Source organism: Hypanus sabinus, chromosome 13 (assembly GCF_030144855.1).
Source record: "Hypanus sabinus isolate sHypSab1 chromosome 13, sHypSab1.hap1, whole genome shotgun sequence".
Lineage (NCBI taxonomy): Eukaryota > Metazoa > Chordata > Chondrichthyes > Myliobatiformes > Dasyatidae > Hypanus > Hypanus sabinus.
This window is the reverse complement of record NC_082718.1, coordinates 107823390-107836192: the sequence shown is the minus strand read 5'-3', so window position 1 is coordinate 107836192 and position 12803 is coordinate 107823390. Positions and strand designations below refer to the sequence as shown.

Genomic DNA, 12803 nt, shown 5'->3' with positions numbered 1-12803 from the left:
TCATGAAACCCCTATATTTCTATACTTCATTGAATCTGCAAATTCAGTATCCTATCGTTGCAAAATCCTGATGCTCTAACATCTGGAACATTTGTTAGTCTGGGCTATGAGCATGGGTGTAGTTGGAATACAGATCTGGATTGTTGGTCACGTGTATACCTAAAACTGGGTTCTGGTTCTTATATATTTTGGCTTGTTTTAACAAACTTGAGCCTATAAATTGAGATTCACTTGGTTCTGTTTTTAAAGCTTGTGTTGTACTCAAGGTTCAAGTTGAAAAGCAGGATCTGCAGGGTTATATTTTAGGATTACTCCCTGACCTATGTGCTAGTGGGGCTAGAAACAAGAAGTTGAATGCTTGACTAACTGATGTAGGAGGGAGAGCTTCAGTTAATTGGGTCATTGGGATCTATTCCAGGGCGGGTGGAATCTGTACAAGAAAGGTAGGTTGCATGTATACTAGAAGGGCACCTTTATCCTTGCAGGGAAGATTACTAGTGCAACATAAAGGGATTTAAATGACTGCGGTGGTGAAGTTGGAACTGGAATAGTAGGTCTGCAGGTGGCAGAGATTGTCTAAAAGCAAAAGCAACCATGGGCGTAATCATGAAGGTGGCAGGAATATGGCCTAAAGTGTATTTTAATGCAAGGAATATACTGGGTAAAGAAGATGAGCTAAAAATCCGGATTACAATATTGTAGCCATTATAGAAAGATGATTAAGAAGAAGGCAGGAGTTCTGTAGATGGATGTAAAAGAGGTTGAGGAGTTAAATTTACTGATGAAGGAGAATATTCATGTTACATCAACAGAGGACATCTTGAAGGGCACATCCAGTAAGGCCACATGAAAGAATTCTGGAATAAGAAAGATGCGTTCACTATGATGGGCTTGTACTGTTGTCTTCCCAATAGCCAATGAGAGCTAGGGAAACACCTTAACAGGTGTTAAAGGTGCAAAAACGACTGCGATCACAGTCAGTGAGTTCAATGTCTTCAATATTGACTGAAACTCCCTTAGTGTCAGGGTCTTGAATCAGGCAGAATTTGTTAGGTGCATTCAGGAGGGTTTTTTGAAACAATTTGTAGATAGTTCAGCTAGGGATTGGGCTGTACATGGCTTTGTACTGGAGAATTAGCTTGACCAAGTTTTACTGTGGAGCATTTGGAAAATGACCATAATTCAATAAATTTAAAAATAGTTATGGATATTGAAAACCTGGTCTTTGAGAGAGTACTAAAATGAAGAAAGGCAAATTAAAACAGTGTTAGACAGGAACAGGAGAAAGCAGATAGGGATGGCTGTTTTAGGGGTGAATCTGCATCTGACATGTTGGACTCTTAAAGGCCAATTGATTAGAGTTCAGGAGCTTCATGTTTCTGTGAGGGTGAAAGATGATTTTGATTCAGTTCAGGAACCTTGGATGACAAAGAATATTGTAAGTTTAGTCAAAAAGCAAAAGGAAGCATATGTAAAAGTTGGGTTTTCCTTATGGCCTCATCACAAACAAGAGAAAATCTGCAGATGCTGGAAATCCAAGCAACACACACACAAAATGCTGGAGGAGCTCAGAAGGGCAGGCAGTATCTATGGAGAAGAGTACAGTTGATATTTCAGGCCAAGACCTTCAGCAGGACTGGAGAATAAGGGAGGAGGTGTCAGAGTTAAATAGAGAAGGGGAGGCATTACTGGAAGTTCGAGAAATCAATGTTCGTGCCACCAGGTTGTAGGCTACCCAGACGAAATATAAATTGTTGCTCCTCTAACCTGAGTGTGGCCTTATCACGACAGTAGAGGAGGCTTAGATGGACATGTCGGAACGGAAATGGGAAGTGGAATTAAAATGGGTGGTCACTGGAAGATCCTATTTTTTTCTGGCAGATGGTGCTCGGTGAAGCGGTCTCCCAATCTATGTTGGGTCCACACTGGGAGCACCAATACAGTATATGACTCCAACAGACTCACAAGTCAAGTGTCACCTGCCTCACCTGGAATGACTGTTTGTGTCCCTGAATGGTACTGAGGGAGGAGGAGTAAAACTTGTTCCACTTGCAAGGATAAATGCCAGGAGGGAGGTCAGTGGGGAGGGATGAATTGGCAAGGGAGTCACGTGGAAAGCAGAAAGTGGAGGGGAGGGAAATGTGTGCTTGGTGGTGGGATCTCATTAGAGATGGGAGAAGTTCCAACCTGATGGCATGAACATCGATTTTAGCAACTTAAGTAATTTCCCCTCCCCTCCTGCCTTCTCTCTTTTTCCTTTTCCCATTCTGGCTCCCCTCTTAACCCTTCCCTTCTCCTCACCTGCCCGTCATCTTCCTCTAGTGCCCCTCCTCCTTCCCTTTTATCCCAATGGTTCACTCTCTTATCAGATTCGTTCTCCCAACCATTGAGCACATCTACATGAAACATCGCTGTAGAAAAGCAGCATCCATTATCAAACATCCTCATCACTGAGGCCATGCTTTTTTCTTGCTGCTTGGGTTCATATGAAGAAACAAGTCCACAACGTTTTTATCGGATACCTCAGGAAAGTTTGGTTTAAAGGGTTGATAAAATGTCTAATTTGGACATATCTAAAGAAATGAGTGTTGGGTAGGTTGAATTTTACAGACAATTGTTCAAAAGTTGCAAAGCAATTGTCTATGAAAAGATCTTCAAAGCCCTTTCTGTGCCAATCTAGAAATGTTAAATCCTGCATAGAAGGCTGAAAAAGATGATTATGTAGAATAGGACTAGAGTGAGAAACTGTGAAGACCATTATATTTTCTGAACTGAGCCCGTATTCTCAGAGTGTGTCTGATGACAGGATTCTGTATTGTGGTTCTAACCTGATATTAGTCCCTGTTGTGACAAGTATAAAGGGGGCGAGGCTTCCCTTATTCATATGTATTGGGCTTGTCCTAGCTTGGAGAAATTCTGGAGAGATGTCTTTTTAACCTTATTCCATATACTTAATTGCTATTTGGAACCTAATCCTCTGATTGCTCTTTTCGGCACCTCGGGAGAAGTTGACACGTGTCTGAATCCGACTAAATGTTATACATTGTCTTTTGCCTCTTTTTGGCCAGACATGCAGTCCTTCTTAGGTGGAGAGTTGCTGCCCCACCCACTCATGCTCAATGGCTTAGAGACATTATGTCCTGCTTAGACCTTGAAAAGATTCATTATTCACTTCTTAATTCGGCATAAAGTTCCAAAGGGTGTGGGAACCTTTTCTTGAATATTTTCATAATTCCCGTTTAGATTAAGGGTTCATCCCTCCTTTTCTCTTTTGCATTTAAATCCCTTACTTCCAGCTTCTTTCGGTTAAGATTTACAGTTTGTTTTTGATGTATAAACATATTATAGCTCAGGTAGTAGGCAATATACCTTCTTTTTATAAATACAACTCTGTGGTGATAAGAGTTCTGGTTAACTTTTCTATATATCGTAAGGTTGGCTTGGAGTTGGGTAGTGGAAGGGTGGGGTGGTAACTAACTTTATACGATTCTACTACGGGTGCTTTTCCTTAACTGTTACGAACTGTACATTTGATACGCTTGTTTTGCACTGTTTAAACCTCTTTATTTTTAAACTTGTTGCATTGTAGAAACTTATAAAAACATTAATAAATAAATAAATAAATATCTGCACAGAATGTTAAACATGAAATTCTGCAGATCCTTGAAAATCTTGAGACACAAAATTCTGGAGGAACTGCAAGTCAGGAGGGAAATAAATAGTCAATATTTCCACTGGAATCTCTTTTTGGGACTAGAAGCCAGAATAAGGTGGGGGAGTGGGAGAGACATGAGTATAAGCTGGTAGGTGAGGGGGAAGTTGTGTGAGTGGGGAGGGAGGATTAAGTAAGAGGTTGGGAAGGGATAGGTAGAAGATGTAATGGGCTGAAAAAGAAGGAATCTAATAGGAGAGGATTGTAGAATGATGGGCAGGTGAAGAGAAGAGAGGGGAACCAGAATGGGTTGAAGCATGGAATTATCGGTGAGCATAGACTGCCAGAGACAAAAAAATCACAGCAGTTTGCCCTAGATTCTTGTGTGTACTTGCATAAAAATCTTCTTAATGGCTGCAAATTAATGAAGCAGAAGTCTGTGTGGTTAATGAATACTCGTGATGGTCTGGAGTGCCTAACTGTATTTATGCCTGAGTGATGCCAGATAGCTATAAACCCAAGATCGTATCTAGCTAGGTGGGTGAGTGAGACTTACCACGGACGGTATTGGAACCTGACTATGAGTTGTGAACTTTATTGCCACTGTTAAAACATAGTTACTAGTGTGCTTACTAATGATTCTAGTTCCAGCAAGTTGCAAAAATGCCATCATCAGTGCTTCCTCAAAACTTGTGTTTTTACAGGTCCAGTAAGCTTATGCTCTGCCTATACACATTGTGTAGCCTTTTATAAATGGCGATATTTGAGGATCTTTTCTGTTTTGGCGTAGAAGCTGAATAAGATATAGCCTGTGATAGTTTTTTTGCCTTGTGCTCCTGGTATTGATATGCAGCTCATTTTGCAATCTGGTGTATCTGCATATAAAAGCACTGACCAAGTAAACAGTTCTACCTTGAACCACAAGTGGTCAAAAAGATGTGGTTTTGCAGCTAACTTACTCTTCCCTACTGAGTATTGCCCTCCTCAATTACCATCGTGTTGTTCCTTTGATCTCAAGCAATGAGAAGACCAGTGAATCCATTGTTGAACTTGAAAAGCCACATTAATATAATGTTAATTGCCTTACCAAGTAGGTATACAGTGCATAGCCTAAAGCAAGGCCATTAAATTTAGAAGTTGAGTTGGAGGCAACTTTCTAATGCATTATCAAGCAAGGAAATTTTGTGAAATCTTTACAAGTTCCAAGTTTTACTTGATCTAGAATCAGGATATGGATAAGCAAATTTGGTTTGTCACAGCCTAAGACAGGGTGTAGATGTCATCAGGGAAGTGTACAGAACTTCCTTGGAATTTATAAAGTTAACTAGATTTAATGGAGATATTCAAAATTATGACGAGTTTTAGTAGATTAACTAAGGATAAACTTTTCTATCGTCCATGATCAATTAGTTCTGGTTTAAGGTTTGATTTATGGAAAAACTGGACAGCACTCCATGTAAAGATGGTGGAAACAGGTACAATTCTACACTTCCTCAGGAAGCTGAAAAAATTGCAAATCAGTTGGGAAAGAATAGGCAATGGGGTCACCTGGGGAGCCCTTTCAAAGGACAGGCAAAGGTGTGATAAACTGAGTGGCTTCCTTCTGTGCTTTCTTCATAGATTTATGAACCTATTAGGAAGTTTTTATTAACAAAGGTGTGTATCATGCTGTAGTAAGAATTTCCTGAATATTTTTGCATATCCTCCTGCATCCTGACTTCCTCTCCTGATTTTTACATTACCTCATTCTCTGAGCACATCTGCCCTCTCTATGCAGACTGGAGTAATAGCATAAGCAAATGAACATCAACGTGCTTTCCCAAGCCACCATCCACAGCAGTGATAATTCAATTACCTCTGTTGTTGAGGCCACATCATTTTCAGTCCCTACACCAGACTCCCTATTCTGAATTGTCTTACAGGAAGTCAAATGGACAGGGGAAATGCTTCAAGGATACTGACTAAGCCTCTGGAAGAGGTATAAAATCCTAATCAACTCCTGGGATTATCTGGCCTGTGACTATTGGAAACTAAGGAGCAATTAGATGTGCACAAAGTCCATGTGCCAGGAGCATATAAGTCTAGCAGTCTAGCATAAATATTGGAGAGATAAACCAGCTCCCAAATTACCTGTGTACTGGGCATGCAAAGTATCACCTGCTTGTTTATAGCTGTGCCTGCAGATTCCAGCACTGGCCCGTCAGTCACCTTAGAACTAAAGAAAAAAACATGACTGGAAGTATATCATCCTCACCCTTGAAGGGCTATCTCAGGAGAAATGAAGAATGAAGATTAGTGCTTTTAATGATGTTTTGTTTTATACAGTAACAATTGTGAAATACTGGCTAGTACTAAAATGGGATCTCAAAAGCTGTTGATTATGTAAAAATCTAACAGGTTTGAGAATTGCCGTACTACCCCTTGGTGTTAGCTTTGGTTCATTGATATCAGTCTTGCATCTGAGTTACAAAGTGAGTTTGATGTTCCATGTTGGGAGCTTGAGTAAATTGTCCAGGCTGACGCTTCATTGCACTACTGAGAAATGACATCATTTCCAAAAGTACTATATTTTGAATACAATTAATCAGTCAGTCTTCTCTGTGGGCATAAAATATTCCAGGGGTTTCTTTGATATCGTGTAAGGAACTTTTACTTAATATTCAGTTGGCCTGTTTTTTCAGGACATCTAAGAAGGATCTTTCCATTGTTACTCACATCTCAGAGGATGTATATTGGAGAATGAATTAAATTAGATTGTTCAAATAAAATAATGGAAGTTTTGAAAATGCACAGCAGATTAGACAGCACCTGTGAAGTGAGAAGAGAAAGTAACAGACCTGATTGTGCCTGTGGTCGCTGATACAGAATATAAACATCACTAGATGTAATTTGGCTGATCTGCCTGTGGACTTAAGCCTGATTCACAGAGTCATTTAGCGTTGTATTAGGTCCTTTGGCCCAATTATTCCATGCTAACCACAGCAACCTCCTTGATAGTCCCAGTTGCCTGTAATCAGCGGAATACCCTCCTTCATATACTTATCCAAATACCTCTTAAATATTAAGTAAAATAATTTGCATGCATTGAGTAGTAAACTTGTATATACCTATCTGTGATCATCAGCACTGTCAGAGATATTGCTGCAAAAGGTAAGTGTGAGCACAAGTATTCTACCCGAAGCAGCACAAACATAGTCTAGGTGTGGTGTGTGACAAACTTGTGTCAGAACTTTGAACAGTTAGAGATCGAGTGTAGTGGTTAGCATAATTCTGTTACAGTGCCAGTGACCTGGGTTCCATTCTCGCTGTTGTCTGTAAGGAGTTTGTATGTTCTTCCTGTGACTGTGCAGGCTTCCTGCTGGTGCTCAGGTTTCCTCCCACAGTCCAAAGACGTGCGGGTTAGTAGGTTAATTGGTTAAATGGGTGCAATTTGGCAGTTCGGTTTCTTTGTGCCAGAAGAGCCTATTACTGTGCTGTATCTCCAACTAACTAACATTTTAAGATGGGGAAGGGTGAAGAGAATAAAAGGTCGGTGATAGAATGGAAGACAGGTGAAATTACGTTGTAAGAGTTGATGGTGAAATGTGAAAGAAGATCATAATTAGGAAGATTAACTATGATTACCAGAGGAATTTTAAACAATCATTTTGGAGTTATACCACCAAATTGTATAAAGAGCTCAAAATAGCTGACATAGATTTAAGGTCACTGTCAACTGAACATTTGAGGGTCACTTTTTGGCGTTCAGTTAGAGTTGTTATGTGGAGCTGTTGACTTATCAGAGTTTGGTCTTTGAGTAGAAGGGACCAAATTTTGAGCAGTGATTGCAGCATACTAGAATGAAGCAATTAAAAATGAATCATTGAATCATATGGAAAATGTCTGTGCATCCCTGGACAATGGGAATGAAAATGATAATACTATAGTGGCTGCATAGTCTGCAGTTGCACAAGAAAATGCTGTGGGATGGGAAGTGGGTGCTGATGGAGATTGTAGAATGATTCAGGATGCTTGGAGAGGATATTCCCTATTGAATGCTGAAAGACAAGCTGAGGGAAAGATGTGTCTGTCAGATCAGGTTGGAGATGTATGAGGTTTCACAGGATCATTTGTTAAATGTGAATGCTGTTGAGATGGAAGATGAGGACAAGGACAATCACAGTTTAACCATAAGAGTGCAGTGGAATGAGAGCATAAGTGTAGGACATGGAAAATTCACTGTGAGGGCCATGTGATCAATGGTGGAAGGCAATTCATGTTTGAAAAGCAAAGAAATCCACTGCATGCATACAAAGAAGATGACATTGTCAGAAGAGATGTGAAGAGAAAAAAATTTGGAGAATGGAATGGTGTTCTTGTAATATGGAAGTTGGGAGGAAGACCAGTCAAAGTAACTGAAAATCAGTGCAATTATAGTGGATACTGGTCAATAGTTTATTCCCCAAAGTGGAGAGAGTGAAGTTGAGGAAAGGAATAGTTGGATATGGAACATGAAAGTGAAAGCTGTGAAATTTTGTGGAAGTTGTGCCAAAATTTTCTAGTAGGATGAAAGCATAAAGCAGAATTTATATAGCAGTAATGTGCAAGGAAAAACAGGTGAGGGAGGGGAATAGAGCAGGCCTGAAATAGAGAATGCTTCACACATCCCACAGATAGATGTGTATAGCTGAGACTCATTCTTGTTCCCATAGCAACACCTTCCAGTTGGAAAAAGTAAATGTAGCTTACAGACTCTGGTTCAGTGTGAGAACAAGTGAAACCAGGTGGGGGAGAATGGGTTCAAGGAAGAAGTGAAGGATGTGTCTTTGTGAGGAATAGAGGTGTAGAGGGATTGGATGGCCATAGAAAAATTGGATAACTAGATGTAGGAAAAAAAAGTGGCAGGCATTTGAAGTGTTGCATTGTTACATAAAATATGGGCTACATGTGATTGAGGAGGCTAGGAAATGAGATCATTACCTGGAAAAGCAATGACCCGATGTTTCAGATGAGAATTATGGTCCAAAGGGAGGCCTCTGCAAATTTGTGGTTTATTTACCAAACAACAGCATGGGTTGGTGTTTGTTCTTGGGCCATTATTTTTCAGTCACTGGTCTTATTTTGCCCAGTCATCTTTCCTTACAAGTTCATAGCTGTTGACCATAAGTGGCCTACTTCTACCTTGTCCCTATCACCTTAGCCTTTACTTGCCCAAAGTAATCACTTTTTTCCATCTTTTATTGTTTCTTGGTCAGTCCCTTACTATCTATATGCATGATAATTTTGATGCCTTTCCTCACTATCCCAGCCTGAATTGCTCTATACTTCTGTTCCCCTAAACAGGATGGGTTGAGAGCCCTTCACTTGCTCCATGTATAGAAGGCCAATTTGTCACCCTCCAGCATCACGTTTGCTGAACTTGTTCCCATATTTTTGACTCCATTCACTTTCTCCACTTAGAGATGTTCTTCTGGGAAATTTAATGGTTGAAGTTATGCCTGGGTTATTAGAGAAAGCATTCTCTAATCTATTCCAATCTGTAAAATGTTTATATTGCTGTAACTTTCTGCTCTCAATATTTGGGTCATTTCTGCACTTGCCTTCACTTTGTCCATCCCTTGTTACCGTTACTCTTCCATCCTTAACTTCTCTGTTTCCATTTGATGGGTTAGCCTAGTAATCAGTCGCTACTTTGACTGCTCTTCTCCACCCAGCTTCCAGTAAGAAGTCCATTCCATTCTTCCAATTTCAATTGCATCCAATCTATTTAAACTACTTTCTAGAAAACTACTTGTGTACAATTATGGTGTCCTCAAGCATGAATATTTGCTTGCATTTCTGCTTTCATTATCTTGTCTGCACTCCCAGGGCTGGGATAGAATTTTGTCATCTTAAAGTTTATTTTACAAGCCTTTACTTTCGAGATTTTCCTCAGTAATTTATGGTATCACCAACATGATTCAATTATCAGATGTAGCTCCTGTTCCCTTTCAGAATTCTAAATGGACCATTAGGATGGAATGATTCACTCTTCCAACTCCACTAATATCAATTACAGTTTCTGTTCAATCACAAGGGATATAAAACTTGTCCTTTTACCTCATTCCTTCTTATTGTCCATGACTTCAGTCACTTATTCTACTTGAAGCAACCATCTGTTTATATTTCTTTTAGTTTAGTATACTTTATTCACTGGCCATGATGTGTTCTCTTATACATTGTGAAGACCAGATGCAGACTGAGTGATCAATTTGCAGAGCATTTTTGTTCGATCTCCAAGTGTGACTCTGAACCAATCTTACAGAGTTTTTTGAGGAAGTTATCAAGGAAGTTGATGAAGGCAAGATAGTGATGTCTACATGGACATCAGCAAGGAATCTGGCAATATCCTGCATGGGGTCTTTGTCAAAAAGTTTCATTTGCTTGACATTCAAGATGAGGAAGTCAAAGAGTGGTAGTAAATGCTTGCCTCTCTGACAGGAAGCCTGTAACTAGTCGAGTGCCACAGGGATCAGTATTGTGTCAGTTGGTGTTTATCATCCAGATCATTGATAGGTGACAATGTGGTTAACTGGATCATCAAATTTGTGGGTGCCACCAAGATTGAGGATGTAGTGGACAGCGAGGAAGACCATCAGATCTTGCAGCAGCATCTGGACCAGCTGGAAAAGTAGGCTGAAAAATGGCAGATGGAATTTAATGCAGACAAGCACTTTGGTAGGACCAACCAGGGTGGGTCTTACAGAATGAGTAATAGGGCACTGAGCAGTGCTGTAGAAGTAAGGAATCTGGGAATACAGGTCCATAATTCATTGAAAGTGGTGTCACAGGTGGATAGGGTTATAAAGAAAGCCTTTGGCACATTGGCCTTCATAAATCAATGTATTGCGTACAGGAGATGGGCTGTTATGTTGAAGTTGTATAAGATGTTGGTAAGGCCTAATTTGCCCTTTTTGAAGGTTTGATTACCTTTGAAAGAGTACAGAGAAAATTTACAAGGATGTTGCTGAGATTGGAGGACCTGAGTTATAGGGAAAAATTGAAAAGTTTAGTACTTTCATCCTTGGAACATAGAGGATTAAGTGAAGATTTGATAGAGCTATACAATATTATGAAGGGTATAGATGGGGTAAATACAAGCAGATTTTTTTCACAGGTTGGGTGGGACTATAACTAGAGGTCATGGTTTAAGGGTGAAAGTTGAAAAGTTTAGGGGAACATGTTAGGGAAAACTGTTTCTCTTAGAAAGGTCATTAGAGCACGGAATGAGCTGCTAGCACAGGTGGTGCATGCAAGCTAGATTTCAATAGTTTAAGAGAAGTTTAGGTAGGTACGTGGATGGATGGGGTATGTAGGTCAATGGCACAAGGCAGTTTAAAAGGTTCAGCTGGACTGGAGGGCCTGTCTCTGTGCTGTACTTTTCTATGATTCCATTTACTGCAGTGATTCAGTAAATTGGGTGATAGCTGCCCTCTCAAGGAGAATTGGAAATGGATGTGATGTGCTAACCTTGCCAATAATGTTTCTATCCTATGATAAGGAGTAATAAGACTGGTTAACTTTGGGAAAAGGTGTTTTTTTTTAATGTTATGACGAAGGATGAAAGTGCAATATTTATTCTCTGCCAAGATGTTAATGAAATCTTTTGACAGTCATTTGTGGAGCAGTATGGTTTTAATTTTTACTCTATCTTTAACGCACAGCACAATGGACTTCAAGATGCTTGATTTTAAGTTTACAGAGAAATGGAACATTCCTCTTGGTAATAGGCATAAAAAGATCAGAGGGAAATCAATTACACTCACTGTTAAAAATAATCTTTTTGCTTTTTCTTTAGTGAAATCTAGAGTGATGTTGAAGTTTAAATATGGTGGCCGTGGTCTTACGGACAATGGGGCTGGTGAGCCAATTACCAATCGTTGTTCCAGACTGAACCTGTTTTTCCAGGTTAGTGAATTTGTGGTTTAATGCTTGAAAATTGGAGCTACCAAATGACTTAAATATACTGGAATCAGATATGAAAAAAGATAAGTAAATGTGAAAGTATCAGCACTTGTGGAAAATGAAGATGACACTACAAATATTCAGCTTGTTGGAGTTTCCTTGGGCATGAGTGTATTGAATTTTATTTGTGCCTTAATGGTAATGGTTGTACATTGGACTAGTAATCCAGGGGACTGGATTTCAATTATAATCCTAGCTCTGAAATTTAAATTCAGTTAATAATTAAAAAAACTAGTAGTTAGTAGTAATGACTACAAAGATATTGGATTATTGTAAAAATCCAACTGGTGCACTAATCACAAACAAGAGAAAAACTGCAGATGCTAGAACTCCAAGCAACACACACAAAATGCTGGAGGAGCTCAGCAGGCCAGGCAGCATCTATGGAAAAGAGTACAATCAACATTTTGTGCCAAGACCCTTCAGCTGGACAAGAGAAAAACACGATGAGGTGTAGAGTTAAAAGGTGGAGGCAGGGGAAGAAGAAACACAAAGTGTTAGATGAAACCAGAAAGGGGAGGGGTGAAGTAAAGAGCTGGGAAGTTGACTAGTGAAACAGATACAGGGCAGGAGAAGGGGTAAATCAAATAGGAGAGGACAGAACACTGTGGAAGAAAGAAAAGGGGGGGAGGAGCACCGGACGGATGTGTGGGGCAGGTAAGGAGATAAGCGAGAGAGGGAAAATGGTGAAGGGGGGGTGAGGGGCAATACTGGAAGTTTGAGAAATCGAGGTTCATGCCATCAGGTTAGAGGCTGCCCAAACGGAATGCAAAGTGTTTTTCCTCCGACCTAATTGTGGCCTCATCGCGGCAGTGGAGAAGGTCATGTACTTCAGGGCAGAAAATAGGATATTCTTGTCTAATCTGGCCTATATGTGATTTCCAATGTGGTTGACTCTCTGAATTTCTTTGAAATGGGCAAGCGAGGAAAAGGAAATTAGTGATTGACAATAAATGTCCAGCACCGTCTGTAAGGAGTTTATGTTTTCCCCGTGAACCGCATGTAAATTGTCTTGTGATTACACTTGTGTTAAATAGGTAGGTTGCTGGGTGCATGGTTTGTTCTGTGCTGTATCTCGAAATAAAATGAAAAGAACTCCATATTTGACCTGAGAACGAGGTTCCAACTGTGCATCTGCGTGCATTATCTCCTCTTAAAATGTCATCTA

The 12803-nt window shown here is 39.9% G+C and overlaps 2 protein-coding genes across 2 annotated transcripts in view; one reads left to right on the top strand and one right to left on the bottom strand.

Annotated features, from left to right (window-relative positions):
* The window catches only part of LOC132404267 (uncharacterized), a 504471-nt gene that overhangs the window by 189800 nt on the left and 301868 nt on the right, over positions 1–12803 (bottom strand). The gene's annotated exons all lie outside the window — the stretch shown is intronic.
* The window catches only part of LOC132404262 (citron Rho-interacting kinase-like), a 222604-nt gene that overhangs the window by 3017 nt on the left and 206784 nt on the right, over positions 1–12803 (top strand). The window contains exon 2 of the mRNA XM_059988396.1: positions 11469–11578. Within this exon, the coding sequence (XP_059844379.1) occupies positions 11483–11578 (96 nt within the window). The 5' untranslated portion in view covers positions 11469–11482. The remainder of the gene's footprint in view (positions 1–11468; positions 11579–12803) is intronic.